Below are 16,696 nucleotides of genomic sequence, written 5' to 3' on the forward strand. Positions count from 1 at the left end.
TCCAGGTTCTGTCTCCTCCCCCAGTCCCCTTCATCCTCCGCCCTCCAGCTTCATAGCTTGCCACTCTCTGCGTTCATACAGTCTGTTTTCCAGTCACGTGGGATGACTTGCCATTTTCCAGACCCAGCATGTGCATCTAAGCATCATCAACAACCCTTTCAATCTTCCAGGTCCAGTTTAGACGACACCTCATCTGCACAGCCTTCCTTACTGGCTTTAGGAAGAAATGATCATGCCTCCACTCAGCTCTGCTCATTTCTCTGTTTCTTTTTTCATTCTGCAGTTAAGATTTTTGTTTCCATCTCCTCTACTGATCTGCACACTCCTCCAGGGCAGGGATTCTGGCTCATTCATCGCTGTCTCCCCAGTGCTAGTCCAGCCTGGCACACATGATGGACGGATGGATGGATGGATGGAAGGATGGATGGATGGATGGATGGGGATGAGAGCCTGGGGTCCTGTAGGTGCCCCCTTGGGGAAATAGTTCAAAGCAGAGGCTTTTGAAATCAGGTTCAGCTCTTAGGTTCACCGTTTGTTAGCTGTGTGACCTTGGGCAAACTACACAACTTTTCTCAGTGTCAGTTTGCTCAGCTGTAAAACGGAGACAATGACACCTTACTGGCTTGTTGTGATGATGAAACAGGATCATTTAGTTAAGGCACATGGCACAGTGTCTTCAATGGAGTAAGTGTGCATTCAATGTTAACTCACTGTTATGGTTGGTGCAGGGTCTGGATTGGGGCTAGGGAGCTCAGATGAGAGGCCATTCCCCCTGCAGAGCTGCCTTAAGTCTCATGGCCCATCTGAAAGGCAAAAAGGGAGGCCTGGGCCCACCTGTCTGAACCCCTGCTCCTCTCTCAGAGCTGGGCTGCAGTGGAGGTGCCCTGCCCTGGGAGGGAAGGAAGCTCTTGGGACTCCAGGTGCCACTGTGGTTAGTGGGGCTACCGTGGTCCCTCTGCTGCTGGGAGGCAGAGCCGAGTGCAGAGGGGCTGTGGGAATCCTGTTGTGGGATGAGGACAGGAGTGTGTCCCGGGGCTTACCCAGGAGCCTGGTCCTCTGCCTGCCTCAACCTCGTGGTTTTCCTTCCAGCTACCTCAGGGTCCCGGGACCAGAGCCCCGTGGTCATCGTCACCGTGGTGACCATCTCAGCCCTCCTCGTCCTGGGCTCCGTGATGAGTGTGCTGGCCATTTGGAGGAGGTAGGTGGCTGGTCCGAGCCCGGCTGACCTCTGGTGGGTCGTGTCCCTGTGCACATTTACGTGTGCTCACAGGCACCTGTACCTGTACCTGCATCTGCGCACACGCAGATTTGCACGTGCAAGCGCACTGCTGTACTGACACAGGCACAGCTAGTGTAGTCTAGCCCCTCCCCCCGCATACTGCTCCTGCAGCAGCCAGCGCTCAGCTGCTCTGGGATGAAGGGGATTTAGCTCCTTAACTCATTAAATGTCAGAAGGCATCACTGAGGATGGAACCAAGCTCCGGCTGCTCCAGTGTGATTAGGATTCTCCTGAGGTGCTCAGAGGCCCCCAGCCCCTGCCCCCAAGGGATCTTGAGGCCCTTGAACACAAGCAAAGGGAAGAAAGGCAGAAATTATGTTGTGTGTATGTGTGTGGGAGGGGGGAAGGGAACTCATAAACCAGAAACCCCCCACCCCCAGCAGGAAGAAGCGTGCAGGAGAGTGGGCAGAGAAAGGGGATGGGAGGAGGGGAAAAGATGTGGAGCATGAGTGTGGCTCAGAGAAGATTCCAGTCCTTTTGCACGCAGCAGAAGCCTCATGGCGTATATTTCCCCCTTCTCCCCGGGCCACAGTCTGCCACATGCAGAGGCACCCTAGGCGGGTACCAGGCAGGGACTGAGGTCAGCAGACTTGAGGGGTTGGAAAGCTGGCCTACGATGGGCAGAGGATAGAGCAGGGGGAGCAGAGGAGAGAAACAGGCTGGCCGGGGAGCCACATCGCAGCGCATCTCAGCATCCTGGAACTGCCTGTGGGCCAGACAGGGTACATTCATTTGGCACTGACTGTCTGCTTGGCCTTGAATGAGGCACTGAACGTGACTGAGGAGGAGAGGACCTCGTCCTGCGGGTCTGGGAGCCAATTCTGCCCGGGTCAGGTGAGTCAGGAAGGCAGGACAGGAGGAGCGAGCTCCTTTCTCATGTTTAAACATCCTTACGTTGGACCTGTTGGAAAAGCGGGAATGGACAGGGGCTGAGAGCACCTTGTCCTGGCTGCGAGCTTAGGGGCTCAGGGAGGCAGAGGAGGAAAGGGGAGAGGGGTGAGTAAGGAGCACCTCTCTGGGCAGAGACTCTGCAGGACAGGAGCAGCTGCCTGGGTGTGCCCCGGAGACAGACGCACGAGGGCAGGCAGAGTAAGCCGGGGCAGATTTCAAAGCCTGCTCAAAATCAAACAGCACTGAAGTGGGGAGAATCAGCCGGTCTCGTGCTGATGGGCACAGAGGCAAGCTCCTCCGGCATGCATGTCCCAGCTCTGCAGACTAACATCTCTCACACCCGTCCCCTCCTCTCTGAGCCCGTGCGGTACCTGCTCTGTGCAGTGGCCGCCTCACTCCACTTTCCCTCCCCCGCCCATCCTGGCTCCCTGAACTTCTCACTAGAGGGTGTCGTCCAGAGGAAGATTCTCATTTCCTTTAACCATGCACCCTCTTTCATTCCTCCGTCTGCTCAACCTTGCCCCCTCCATCTCTCCCCACCTCTCCTGGATGTTCCCCTCATTCGTGGAAGTCCTGTCACCACGTTGGGTGACTTCAGAAGCCATTGGACGACCTGTGCCGCCCCTCGGCCTCTCGGTTCTTTGACTTCCTCATTCCCGAGGACCTTCTCTCTGTTCCACCTCAGCCTCCGTCTCCCGTATCCTGACACGGACCTGGCCATCCCCGCAAATACCGAATCCAGCTCTTGGACTGTTGCCTGCAGGCTCCCTGTCCTTGCAGCTCGCTCCCTCAGCCACGTCTGTTGCACCTGCTCTGTGACCACATCATTAGCCCCCCAGCTTCTCAGAGCCATGTCTGCAAACCTGCCCTCTCTGCACCCCTCCCTCCTTCCACTCCAGAGGAGGTGCAGACCTCCTGGCCAGGACCAGCCCATCCACCTAGGACCTGATCCCACCCCTTCTTACCATCTCAGGAACCGTCACTGTTTATAATGTCCCCTCTCTCCTGCACAATAGTTAACATTTATGGAGTGCTTAGTAATCTCTTTGCTATCAGGTGGGGCTAGCTTTATCCTGATTTTATTAAAAGAAAACTGAGCCGGGGCTGGCACAGTGGCATAGTGGTTAAGTTCGCGCGCTCTGCTTCCACAGCCCGGGTTTCACGAGTTCGGATCCCGGGCGTGGACCTGCGTACCATTCATCAAGCCATGCTGTGGCAGCGTCCCATATAAAGTAGAGGAAGATGGGCACAGATGTTAGCCCAGGGCCAGTCTTCCTCAGCAAAAAGAGGAGGATTGGCATCGGATGTTAACTCAGGGCTAATCTTCCTCACACACACACACACACATACACACACACACACACACACACGCACAAAAACTGAGCCACTCGGTCCCACAGCTACTGAGTGGAGGAGCCAGGCAGCCCAGCGTGCAGTCAGGTTCAGAGCCCATGCTGTTAGCCCCGTGTCGTGACCACTTCATCCTGTGGGACAGACAGCCTTTCTCCCCTTTTCCATCCACATCAAAATGGGATCATCTCTCCCCAGCCTCCCTTAACTCCTCTTCCTGAGCCTTCACATGACCTCTGCCCCCTGCTCCACTGTTTCTCTCTTTGGTTCCTGTGACTTGGCCACCCCTGATTTCTCTTCTCTTTCCCTTCAGGTTCTCTGGTGGTTCTTTCGTGAGCTCCTCCGTGGCTGCCTTCTCCTCTACCCAATCTCTAGATGTGGGGGTCCTCAGACTTGTTCCCAGTCCCACTTCTCAGGCTCCGTCCTCTCCCTGGGCAGTGCTCACAGCTCCCAAATTTGTATCTCCAGAGCAGACCTCTCTTCCAAACTCCAGACACACACACATCTAACTCCCTGCTTATCGATCCTCCCTACTTCCCCCATAGGCCCTGCAGGCTCAAAGGTCTAAATGTGAACTTTTCCTCTCCCAATCTTGGAAGATGGCACCACCATAAACGCTGCTGCTGGGCAAGCCAGAACCCTGTGAATCATTCCTGCCTTCTTTTTTTGTGCCTTCTAGCAATCTCCAAGCCCTGTGGCCCTGTCACCTACATGTGACTCGAGTCTTCTCACTTTTCTCTGTGTCCGTGGTCACCCCATAGCCTGAGCCACCGCCATCTCCTGCGGGGAAAACAGCAGCAGCAGCTCAGATGATCTTTCTAGAATGCAGATTGAATCCTGGCACTCCCCTGCTCAAACCTGCCCCCCACGGCGGGTGGGGGGCTCTTCTCTGCTCCCAGAATAAAAGCCAAAGCCTTTACCTGGGCCGGCAAGGCCCTGTCAGGGCCCCCACTGCCAGCCTGTGGCTTTGTTGGCTCTGACGCAGTGCTTTGGTCCATGGCTGCCTCTGTCTCAGGAAGCCATGCTGGACGGCCCCAGACCTGGTCAGGGCCATGTGTTGCGTGTTCCCGTGGTGCCCCGCCCTTCTCCTTTGCTCAGACCTGTGAGTGGGCTTGTGCAGAACTCTCAGTGTTTGTTTTCCTGGCTCCAGCAGAAGCTGCCCCTGACTTCCAAGTCTGCCTGACTGGTTCACCTGTAGGCAGGGGTCAGCTTGGGCTTCAAGTCAGGAGTGTGGATTTGGGCGCCTCTGGAGTTGCAAGAATGTTCATTGTGTCTCCAAGTGAAAATAGCTAGGAATGCTGGCGGGGGTGAGGGGTGAGGTCTGGGCCAGGGCTGTATGTGTGCTATGGGAGGAGTTTTCATACCCACAGGACAAGAAGGTCCCTCCCCTGGGGCACAGACCTTATCCTTTTGAAGGGACACCGCCGTGGGTGCTGGTGAGATGGGAAGGGCTAGAGCACCTGGCTCAAAGGATGACTCTGCACCTCCCCAGGCCCTGCAGCTATGGCAAAGGAGGTCGGGATGCCCACGATGAGGAGGAGCTGTATTTCCACTGTGAGTCTCCTGGGCCTGGCTCGGGCGGGGCGGGCGCCACCCTACCTCACTCCTCAACCCCTGCCCTGGCTGCCATTGCATAACCCCCACCTCTCCAGCCGTGGAGGCCCCTTTCCTCAGGCCCAGCTCTTTCTCTCTCCGGGTACCCAGTCAAAGTCCCGACACGCCGCACGTTCGTGGACCCCCAAAGCTGTGGGGACCCGCTGCAGGCTGTTCATCTGTTTGCCAAGGAGCTGGATGCCAACAGCGTCACACTGGAGAAGAGCCTTGGAGCAGGCAAGCTGGGCATCCAGGAAGCCGTGTCCATCCGGGAGCCCAGCCTCCGCCCCATCCCCGCCCTCTCTAGAAGCCCCGCCTCCGCCCCACCACAAGTCCCGCCCCCATTTCTGGAATCCCCGCCTCCCCCCCAGTCCCCGCCCTGTCCACCAAGCCGGACCTCCGCCTACCAGGTTGCAGGGAAGGGGTTGGCAGAGGAGTCTGTGACCCTGCCTTCCTACCCTCTCCACGTCCCCAAGATCACTGAGATCTCTCCATTCAGGCCCTTTCAGACCTGGCCTCTGCAGACTGCCACTGGTGGAAGTTAGTCCCAGGCCTTTATGGGGCAGTGGGGGAGGGCCTGTGCAAGCTTGGGGACCAGACATACCTGAGTTCTAGTCCTGGCTCTACCACTGACCAGCTGTGTGACTAGGGGCATGTCCCTCTTCTGCTCTGAGCCTCAGTTTCTCATCTGTAAAATGGGCATGATCTCGGCCTCAGCTGGAGCTGATGTGGGGACTTCCCAGCACTCGACACCAGGCCTGGCTCATGGTGAGTGCTCGCTCTCTACAGTCAGTCTCCTGGCTCTGTTCTTCGCGTCTACAAACCCTCAGCCCCTGTGCTCAGAGAAGCAGCCACTTTCACCAGGAGCCAGACCTGCTAGACAGTGGCCAGGAAGGGGCAGTGTGGCAGAATAGATGTCACTGTCCTCCTTCCTGGGTCACACTGGGCTTTGATAGCCGTTGATGTGCTGGCATGTGCAACGTCCTCTCTTCGAGGCTTTGAAACTCCTGCTGAGGCAGGCTAGGAGGAGTCCCCATTTCACAGAGAGGAAAACTGAGGCGAAGAGGGAAGGAGAGGAAGCCCATGTCGCATTGCTGGTACCCAGTTTCCTGGGATTTGAACTTAGGAGCTCTGAGTCCCAGGCCAGAAACGGCCCACAATCCGGAGGTTGCTTGCTCCTCAGCTCACCCTGCCCGGGTTGGCCGCGGGGTGGCCTCCAGGGGGCTGTCTGAGGTGCTGTTTCCCCACAGGGCGGTTTGGGGAGCTGTGCTGCGGCTGCCTGCAGCTCCCTGGCCGCCAGGAGCTCCCCGTGGCGGTGCACACGCTGAGGGAGGGCTGCTCTGACTCTCAGAGGCTCAGCTTCCTGGCCGAGGCCCTCACCCTGGGCCAGTTCGACCACAGCCACGTGGTGCGGCTGGAGGGGGTCGTGACCCGAGGTAGGGCCTGCTGCTCCACAGGATGGGGGTGGAGAGGGTGGGTGGGAGGTGGGTGCCCGTGCGCCCCAGGCCCTTTTCTCAGCCGAGAAGGGAACTGCTAAGCCACCTGGCCTGGAGAGAAGGCCTCAGCTCTCTCACTGCCTCCGGGCGACCCTCTGACCTTGAGTGACCTTTGTGACTTGTGACACTCTGGGGGGTGGATCGCTTGTACCGTGGTGACCTTTCTTAGCTAACTTGTCGCAGCTCCTGACCTTGGCCTTTGTCCTACAGACGTCTCCTCTTTTGTTCTCTGGCCTGGAGGCTCCTGGGCCGGGTGGGAGGGTGGTGAGATTGGGGAAGCTTGTTTCTGGCCATGTTGGCCCGGGCTGGGGCCCAGGTGGGGGCAGCACATGTGCACGCAGAGGGGAGCAGGCAACTTAGCGTGTGTGTTCCCCGTCCCTGGGCACAGGAAGCACCTTGATGATTGTCACTGAGTACATGAGCCATGGGGCCCTGGATGGCTTCCTCAGGGTGAGTGGCCTGGGCCCTGGCGAGGGGGTACTGATGACTGTGTTATTCTTCATCCCTCTCTTTTCTCTTCGGTGGGACTTGGAGTTGGTATCGTTCCCTAACAAGATGCCTGCTGGCCAGGCTGACCTAGTGGGTCCCAAGGCAAACTGAAGCCCAGAGAGGGCCAGATGACTCCCCTGGGTCACACAGCACCAGGGGAACCGAGTGTACAGCCCACGCCTTGGTCTCCTCCTCTCCCGCAGCGGCATGAGGGCCAGCTGGTGGCCGGGCAGCTGATGGGGCTGCTGCCCGGGCTGGCGTCGGCCATGAAGTATCTGTCCGAGATGGGCTACGTTCACCGGGGCCTGGCCGCCCGCCGTGTGCTGGTCAGCAGCGGCCTCGTCTGCAAGATCTCGGGCTTTGGGCGGGGACCCCGGGACCGAGCAGAGGCTGTCTACACCACCATGGTGAGGGGTCCCTTCCCCAACTCCTCTGTTTCCCGTCAGACTGCGCTGGAGCCCCCATCTCCCCACTTCCGTCCCCTTCCGTGCTGCGTCAGGGTCACTCCCCTGCCCTGCCCCTCCTCCTAGTTGGTCCCGAATAAATGGCAGTGGGGCGTCACCCTGTGGTCAGCCTGTGTGCCTTCCCCAGATGTGTAGTCGGCAGGGTGGCGAGTGGGGCTGGGGCTGGGGCTCTGTGGGTGGGAACCCTGGATGTGACCCTGTCATTCCCTGCCCCTGAGCCGCCCGCTCGCCCCCAGAGTGGCCGGAGCCCGGCCCTGTGGGCCGCCCCCGAGACGCTTCAGTTTGGCCACTTCAGCTCTGCCAGTGACGTGTGGAGCTTCGGCGTGGTCATGTGGGAGGTGATGGCCTTTGGAGAACGGCCCTACTGGGACATGTCTGGCCAAGACGTGAGTGACCTGTGCCTCCAGCTCCTTGCCTTCTGATCCTGTTGCCCTCTGACCTCAGGCTCCAGCTCCCTGACCTCTGCACATTGGCCCTTGACCTCTTAGCCCCAGGCCCCTCTTTACTGTCTACTTGCTTCCAGTCTGGCCTGGCTGCCAACTGAGTCTTCCTGGGGATGGGATGTGTGTGTGTTGGGGGGACCTAAAGCCTCCCATCTGCGCACCGCTCCCGTGGCCCAGGTGATCAAGGCCGTGGAGGATGGCTTCCGGCTGCCGCCCCCCAGGAACTGCCCCATCCCCCTGCACCGGCTGATGCTTGACTGCTGGCAGAAGGACCCGGGTGAGCGGCCCAGGTTCTCCCAGATCCACAGCGTCCTGAGCAAGATGGTGCAGGACCCAGAACCCCCAAAGAGTGCCGCGACCACCTCTCCCAGGTACAGCTGATCCCTCACTAGTCTCAGGTACATTCCCGTGTATTCCCAGCCATCCCAGATCCAGCCGACCCCTCACCTCTCCCTGCACGGCCTCCCCACGTGTCCCAAGTACAACCGCCCTACCTGTCCTCCCCCACCTGTCCAGGCGGGACTGCTCTCCCAGTTGCCCCAAATAGACCTAATATGCCCACCTACCTTCGGCACAGCTAACCTTTCATCCTTCTTAATCACTTCCACTTGTCCTGGATTTTGCCCCACATCTCCCAGGTACAATGACCACTGACTGGGTTAATATATGTGGTAATAGTTCTAACAAATTTGTAGTTCCCATAAATAAAATAAGTGAAATTAGTATTAGTTGTCCAAATACGGGTCACATCCCAGACTGTCCTAGATATGTCCTACCCCTGGACTGTGCCAGATACTCCCAGTCCCTTTAGCTGGCTCAGGCGCAACCCCTTCTCCACTTGCCTGAGAATGCACAGCACCCCGCGTGAGCCAGGCAGACCTGGTGCGCAGTTGTCCTTCCCTTCTCCTGTCATTTCACAGCTGGCCTCTCCTCAGGAGAGTGACCAGATCCCTGCTGTCGCCTGACTTCAGCTCCTCTGCTCCTCAGGCCTCCCACCCCGCTGGCGGACCGTGCCTTCTCCACTTTCCCCTCCTTTGGCTCCGTGGGCGCGTGGCTGGAGGCCCTGGACCTGGGCCGCTACAAGGACAGCTTCGCCGTGGCTGGCTATGGGAGCCTGGAGGCCGTGGCCACCATGGCTGCCCAGTGAGTCTGAGGAACGCAGCAGCCTTGCCCCGCCTATTTGGGAGGCCCAGCCTGTCCCGATTCTGGGCCCTTTCCTGTCCAGCCAAGGGGAGGGAGAGCAGAAGGTGGGTGGAGCCAGCCGGGTCTGACCAGCCCTTCTTCGCAGGGACCTGGTGAGCCTGGGCATCTCCTCGGCGGAGCATCGGGAGGCCCTCCTCAGCGGGATCAGCGCCCTGCAGGCCCACGTCCTCCAGCTGCAGGGCCAGGGGGTGCAGGTGTGAGGGGCCCTACTCTCCCAACCCTGACGAGGACCTGGCCGGCTGTGCTCCACCCATGCAGAAGTGAGGGCTCACCTCCTCCACGTGGGCCCAGAGCTTGTTTGGGGCCACAGTTCCCCCATTTCACTGCCTACTCCTCCCATTTTCCCTAGTCTAAACACCTTGGCTGACCCTGTCCCCCTGGAGAAAAGATCCACATCCCTACGGAGGCCCCCTGAGATAACAGTGGGAAGAAATGCAGGGTCTCAGAGACCGCAGCAGGAGGGCCAGGGAGGGTAGGCATGGCTTCAAGTTGTCAGGTTCATGCCCTCTGTCTTCCACACCCAGTGGGTGTAGGGCCTACCCCAGTGGGTACCCCATTTTCCTACTGACCCATTGGCCAGCAGGCAGCACGGGTCCCTCATGGATGGGCTCCCGTTAGACCTAGCAGGGACCACAGGGCTGCCTGGCAGCCCATCCTGATGGGCCCTGGAGGGGCAGGGTCCTCAGCTCCCTGTGCTTGGGCTGTGCCCTGTCTGATCCTGAGGCCCAGGTAGGCAAAGGTGGTGCTGAGCTCAGAGGCTGGACCTGCAGGGTCCAAGACCCAGGAGCTGTTTTCTGCTTCCCCTGCCCTTGGGCTGACAGTTCAGGATGAGGGTGAGGATTCTGGTAGGCCACTCAAGGTCCTGGTGCTCTCCTGAAGCCCCACGAGGCCTCCCCTTTGCATTCCTTTTATAAACTCACTGGCCAGGACATCTGGGAAGAGCATGAGGGGACATGTTTTCTCCCCGGGGACCCAAGAGCTTTGCTCTCCAGCCTTGGATATGGTGACGGCAGGACTCGCAGAGACGGGCCTTCTCTCTCTAACAGGCTGGGCCAAGCCTCACTGTACAGATGGAAAGCCAGGGCCCAGTGAGGAGTCGGGGACGGAACTCATGCACCCAACTCCCAATCTAGGGATAAGGGGGGCTCTGGGGACAGTCCTGGGTCCTGCTCTGTGACACCAATTCTCCTGGGATAGCCCAGGGGGACTTTGAGGAGACCCCTCCTGCAAGCTCCATCCCCTGGGCACCAGCTAGCCTCTCAGGGAGCGCCTCCGCCCTCTGGCTTCTGCAGAGCTCTGGCGGAAGCGGTTGTGCCGAGCTGACTCCAGAGTCCCTTATCCAGAAGGACTTCCCAGAAGCGGTGGTGACATGAGGCTGGGGCTTCATAGGACAGCAGGAAGGCAGCTGATCTGGATAGGGCCGCAGGGGCTGAGTTTGTCCAGGTCCCCCTGATATACGCCTGCTCCGGGTGTGGCTGTGTGCAGGTGCGATGGGAGGGGTGGGAAGGAGGGACAAGGGCGAACGAGACACAGAGCCGGCCCTCGGGGCTCAGACTAGGTGGGGAGGTGAGCTCAGGCACTGAGAAGTACTACAGGGGTGCCTTCCAGCAGTGCCCCGGGGCCAACAGGAGACCTTATGGCAGTGGGCTGGAGGGGCAGATGGACGCTCTCTTGGTGTGTGTGTAGGGAGGGTGTCTTGGCTCAGAGGCTGACGCATCACTGAAGAGGGCCTCGAAGGTAGGGGAGGGTTCTTTCCTGAGTGTTGGTGGAGTTTTCCGCAGACCAAGATGGAGGAGACCAAGCGAGGGGCCAGCATGAGGAGGAGGCTGGAGGCTAGGCGAGTCAGTGTGTCTCCCGGGAGCGCCCATGGTGAGGGACGGTGCCTCCCAGCAGTGCCTTGGGCCTCGCCTGCCAGCAGCAGCTCGTCTCTCTTTGGAGCACCCCCCACTCCTTGCTCCCCCATCTCCTAAGCACCTGCCCCAGCTCGGTGACTTTGGGGGGCCTGGGAGAGACCGAGATAATGCTGCCACTTTTGACAAGGCTAGAGGGTCCTATGCCAGGTGCCCTCCAGGCTCTGTCCCCCCACCCCTGGAAGCCTCGAAAGGACACAGCATGGGGACCAGTGTCCCGTCCTGGGTGGAGGGAGCCTCATCCCTATCTCCGGCTTCATCAGTCATGCTCTAAGGGTCAAAGTCTCCTCCCGTCCCCCACTGTCCTGCAGAGGGGCCCGGCTGTGTTGGCAGGACTTCGGCGTCCAGGGTAGACCTCCCCTCCACTGAGGAGTGAGGTCCCAGAATCCAGAGGGTCCCGGGCCTCAGCCTGCACAGGTGCTGGTGTGATGCAGGCTGACGGCTCGCTGGGAGCCCTCTACAGATCTATTTTTATATGGAACTTGTTCATTGGACAGAAAGCGGTGGCCTGCATCCCCCCATCACCGCCATCTGAGCCCATCCAGGGAGGGAAGGGGCTGGTTGGGGAGGCGGGTCCTTTGACTAATTCTGGCAATGTTTTTATATTTCTTGGGTTCTATATGCAGGACAAAGTAATAAAAACTTGTCTGTGATATGGTGCCTCTTTCAGTGACAATTGCTAAACCATTAAGTGGATTGTGTGGGAGGATTTCTGGCTCCCCCGGGGGGTTCTTCAAAGTGTGTGCCTGAGACCTCTCTGCATAGAGACGAATTGGACTGTCCCTTTCCTGAAAGATCTCCTAGTCTAGCGAGGGACACTTTTAGGAAACAGATGAAGGACAATGTGATCAGGGCTACCATGGGGTGAACTCGGAGTGGCCTGGGAGTATAGAGAAGGATGTCACCTAGTCTCAGGAGTAGTAAACCAGGGAAGGCTTCCCGGAGGAAGTGGCAACACTCGGGTGGTGGTGCCATTCCCTGAGACAGTATATGGGGAGGGGGAGCAGGTTTGGCAGGGATGTGGGGGGAGGACAGGAAATGACGAGCTTGATTTTGGACATGCGTTTGAGATCCTGTGGGACATGCAGAGATGTCTAGGAGACAGGTGGATACTGGGTCCGGAACTTGGCACAGATGTGGGTGAGAGAGAGCTCGAGGGTCATCGGCTCACAGATGGGGATTGAAGCCACGGCGAGAAGGAGGTCACCCTGGGCCAGCAGGGGAGGAGAGGGGAGCTCTGGAGGAACTCTGACCCTGGCAGGCCCCTGGATGAGGAAGAGCAGGAGGCGGGACCTGAGGCGGGCAGTGGAAAGGAGCCCGGAAGGAGTCATGTCGTGGAGCCAGAGGAGAAGCAAGTCTTGGTGTCAAATACAGAGAAGCCAAGTGAGAAGAGGGTGGACGAGCGGCTGTCAGGACAGATGTGTGGTGACTGTATCTGTTTCCTGGGGCTGCCGTAGTGAAGTACCACAAGCCAGGGGGCTTAAGCAATGGGAGTGTATTGTCCCACAGTTCTGGAGGGTGGAAGTCCGAGATCAAGGTGTCAGCAGAGTTGGTTTCTTCTGAGGACTTGGAGAAGGATCTGTTCCAGGCCTCTCTCCTTAGCTTGTAGACGGCCGTCTTCTCCCTGTGTCTCTTCACATTGTCTTCCCTCTATACCTGTCTCTGTCCAAATTTCTCCTTTTTAGAAGGACACCAGCCATATTAGACTGGTCCACATTGGCCCACCCTCATGACCTCATTTTAACTTGCTTACCTCTGTAAAGCCACTGTCTCCAAATATAGTCCCATTCTGATGTACCTGGGGTTAGGGCTTCAACATACAAATGTTGAGGGGACACAATTCAACCTATAACAGTGATCTTAATTGTAGGGGGGCAGAAGCCAGAAGGGAGGACTGGGGAGTGGAGTCTGGGAATGTTTTGAGGGGTGCTGCAAAGGGAGGAAGGTGATCACACAGTGATTGGGGCAGAGTGGGGGTGTGGGCTGAGTCCTGGAGCACTGCCTGAGCACTCACATGTGCACAGTCACACACGTCACACGTACACACATGCACACACACGCGTGTGCACGCACACACTCGTACCACATGAGCCCTCACTTTTCTCGGCTTGCTCGTGCTTCTGCTCTCCCTGGCCCGGGCTGTTCATGTTGGTAGCCTGGAGCGGGTGTCTGATTTCCTGACTCATCCAGGCCTTGGGAAGTGCTTAGTGCTGAGGACTGGCTGGCAATAATTAACCTCCTTTCCTCTCTCGTGTGCTCAGAACCAACTGAGTCCTGTTCACTGGGACAGGTGGAGATCAAGATACCAGCTCTTTGGCTGGAGAACGTTGCTTACCGTGTTTCTTCAAATCTAAGATGCCATTGAGTGTAAGATGTATCACTAAGAAACATCACAGCCAATTAAATTGTGTTATGCCGTCTGGTTGGAAGACGCATCCCATTTTCAGAGACATTAAAATGTGTAAAATGTATCTCTTCGCTAAGTGAGATGTGGTGTACTGGGGGCAAAGTGCGTTTCCCATCATTTCCCTGCATTAGGCCCACCCAGACCCAGGCTGAGCCGGAGAGCCACGAGCCTCACCTGCAGGGGCGGGGCTACCCGACCAGCTTCCCGCGTGACCAGTGTGCACCCTTCTTGTAGGCAGGCAGAACTGCGGGAGAAGCCAGGTGGCACTGATTCAAGCAGGTCATTCCTTCTGTCCGCCGATCCCCTTAGGTAAATCCCTTCTTCCTCGTGGGGAGGAGTGAACCAGTGGGTTGAGATGTCAGCAGTGCTGCTCTGCTGAAGTCTGCCCCGGCGGAGGCATGCAACCAGGGCATGGAGGACCCCCACCGTTACGTCACACAGTGCCTGGCACACAGTAAGCCCTCACTAAATGTCATTATTAGCAAGACAGAGGCCCCAGGTAGACGTACAATATGCGGTTGGGGATCGAAATGAACGTCTCCGGGCAGCGAGGCCGCTGACCTGGTTTGACAAGGTGTTTGCTCATTCAGTGAACATGCACCTGGCATCTACAGGCGGCAGACGCTGGGAAGCTAAGACCCCACTGCCTGATGGGGGACTCAGTTGAGTAAGAAGTGTGAAAGGCACCCCAATAGGGATAAATCCTAGGTGTGGTGGGAGTCCAGCCGTAAGCCTTCTGCCTGACCCGGTCCCTGGGGCAGTGTGAGGAGGCCCCCAGGGAACACCAGGTGGTGCATTCACTGCCCTTATTAACCGGTGACTAAATTCTGGACTCAGCTCCTAACATCGCCCACATCACGCTGCTCAGGACGTGAGTAAAACTTACCATACAGCACATTCTCTTTAAATCTCTTTGTACCCTTTGCCATTTAAACTCAAGCGTCTGCCAGTATCTTGGAAAAACCCTGCTAGTCTCCTCAGGATGCGTCCCACCCCATCTTAGTGGCTGGGCTCCCTGGGGTCTTGGGGCAACAGAGAGAAGTCAGAAACCATTTCAGTTCATGGATGACCTGATGCCGCCTACCAGCATTTTGCAGGCAGATTATGGGTTTCTCAAACCTTGCCCCAAGGAATGTTTTGACCAAGACTGCTCATGTAAGTTTAAGAGAAAAACTAAAAAACCCAAACCAAATTTGTCTCCCCATTGGAAACACCTTACATCTCCCCCCAGTTAGGCTGCGTCTTCTCCCTTCTCCTCCCTCCACCACACTCATTCTTGACACTCAGCTGGGGCCCTGAGAGGAGAGTTGAGACAAGCAGGTTCACCAGCGTGACCTTTGCACCCGATCTGAAGGGGTGTATCCTTGGAGACTGTCATCTGTCTCCATCCTGATGGCTCTTGGCATGTTGGGACACACAGCACGTGCTGGTGGGCACTGGAAACTTGCAGATGGGGAGCTGGGCTCTTCCTGGCATCTTGGTGCCAAGGCTGTGTTATGTCCTCCACTATATCCATCATCTGAGGGTCAGAAAAGGCCAACTACATGGACCCTGATATCAACGAAGGAAGAGACGACGGCAAAGTGGAGAAGGGGAGACGTGCCAGTTACAGCTGGCAGGGGGGCCAGGAGGGGGCTCATTTAATAGGTGAGGCGATGCAGGCGGGGACGATAAAGGGCTGGGAAAACGCCTAATCCTGTCAAGGGAGAGGCACCTCAGCCAAAGCACACTGGATTCCAGGCTCCCAGTGGGTGGGGAGCTCAAGGTAGGCCTCGGTTCTGATGGAACTCTCTCACAGTGTCTCTCACGCCTTCCATTTCTGAAGCCACACGTATTATCTATTAAAATCTTCAGCACGTATGCATCATGGTGAATTTTAGAGATGAGTCAACAACGGTCAATGAGTAAAATTAGAAAAGGAAACACACTATCAGAGCTTGTGCACACGGAGACACGGAGACGTCCTTTGTTTTCCAGGGGAGGTAAGCCCTGCATAGCTATGCAAACTCATCGTCATTGGTGGACATGGTGATAGTAATTCCTGAACTAAAAGGTATGTCTGACGCCGTGAATAAACTGTGAATAAATGATGCTTAGGTGTGTCCTGTCACCCCCATCCCCACCCCCAAGAACTAGCTCTTCATGTGAATAAGGCTTCATAAGGCAATTCATTTGGAATTCTTTCAACAGGAAGCCCCAAGTAGGGCTTTTGGAAAGATCGGGGGGCCTGTAGGGCAAAGAATGAACCTACTGCTGATTGGAACTCAAGGGCTCTCTGAAACCGCCTCAAGGGCCTGGCGAAGGGGACTCCAGGCCCCATCCTCCCTTCAACCCAAAGCAGCTCTGCTTTTACTAGTTTTACTCAAGCAGAGGGTACTCAGTAAACTGCCCACAGGGACCAGGTAGGTAACAAGGGGAAGTCATTTAGTAGGGATTGCTTTCAATGGGAAGAGGATTCTCTAGGGGCCAAGGAAAACCGCTGTTAGGCTCCAGTTGACTGTGACCTGTGGCCACATCTTATTTTTTGGAGGCTGGCAATCATTTTTGTGAAATCTCGCAGTTTTTAAATTGTTAGCAATTAATTTGAAAAAGCAAACAAAATCCAAAGTGCAAGTATGTCTGTGGGCCCTTTCTGGTCTCTGAGCTGGCAGCAAGGTTTAAATTTTCTTTGCAACATCCCAGCCCCAGCCCTGACAGTTCCGCCCATGCTTTAAATCCTGGGATGGGGAACTCATCACCTTACAAGTCAGCCCCTCACATGGAATGAAGGACTGCTCTATCTTCGTCTCGTGACTGGCATTTATTAGGCCCCTGCCACATACTGCGCATTTCCTACAACTGGGTTCATTCAGGCAGGGGTGCAGACGGAGTGACGGAGGGCGAGGGGGGCTCTGGGTCAAGGATGTTGGATCCTGAGTGTTCCCTTGATGTCAGGCTCTTCTCCACACACCAGCCGATGAAGGAAAAGGGAGAGGCCTCACGTGTGGTGACTTCGTGACTTGAAATGAGTAACCTTTATTCCAAACGTCGTCACTGACCAAAGGGTCCTTCCCCATAAACTGTCACTGCCAGTGACCTGGCTAAAGAATGACCCGTTTGTCTTCTCTTCCACCATGAGTTCCATGTTGATCATGTTCAGTGTACAAAGAATTCTAGGAAGGCAGATCTGCC

General features: G+C 57.0%; 1 protein-coding gene across 1 annotated transcript in view; it reads left to right on the forward strand.

Moving 5' to 3' along the window:
- EPHA10 (EPH receptor A10) overlaps positions 1-11,767 on the forward strand; it is a 41,775-nt gene extending 30,008 nt beyond the window's left edge. Inside the window, exons 8-17 of the mRNA XM_087446257.1 lie at positions 1,090-1,198; positions 5,013-5,074; positions 5,225-5,350; positions 6,364-6,549; positions 6,998-7,059; positions 7,302-7,505; positions 7,799-7,948; positions 8,183-8,376; positions 8,993-9,148; positions 9,294-11,767. Coding sequence (XP_087302383.1) covers positions 1,090-1,198; positions 5,013-5,074; positions 5,225-5,350; positions 6,364-6,549; positions 6,998-7,059; positions 7,302-7,505; positions 7,799-7,948; positions 8,183-8,376; positions 8,993-9,148; positions 9,294-9,408 — 1,364 coding nt within the window. The 3' untranslated portion in view covers positions 9,409-11,767. The remainder of the gene's footprint in view (positions 1-1,089; positions 1,199-5,012; positions 5,075-5,224; positions 5,351-6,363; positions 6,550-6,997; positions 7,060-7,301; positions 7,506-7,798; positions 7,949-8,182; positions 8,377-8,992; positions 9,149-9,293) is intronic.
- Positions 11,768-16,696: the final 4,929 nt, after the last annotated feature.

This window comes from Ceratotherium simum, chromosome 22 (genome assembly GCF_057802395.1).
Source record: "Ceratotherium simum simum isolate JZ-2026a chromosome 22, ASM5780239v1, whole genome shotgun sequence".
NCBI classification, from domain to species: domain Eukaryota; kingdom Metazoa; phylum Chordata; class Mammalia; order Perissodactyla; family Rhinocerotidae; genus Ceratotherium; species Ceratotherium simum.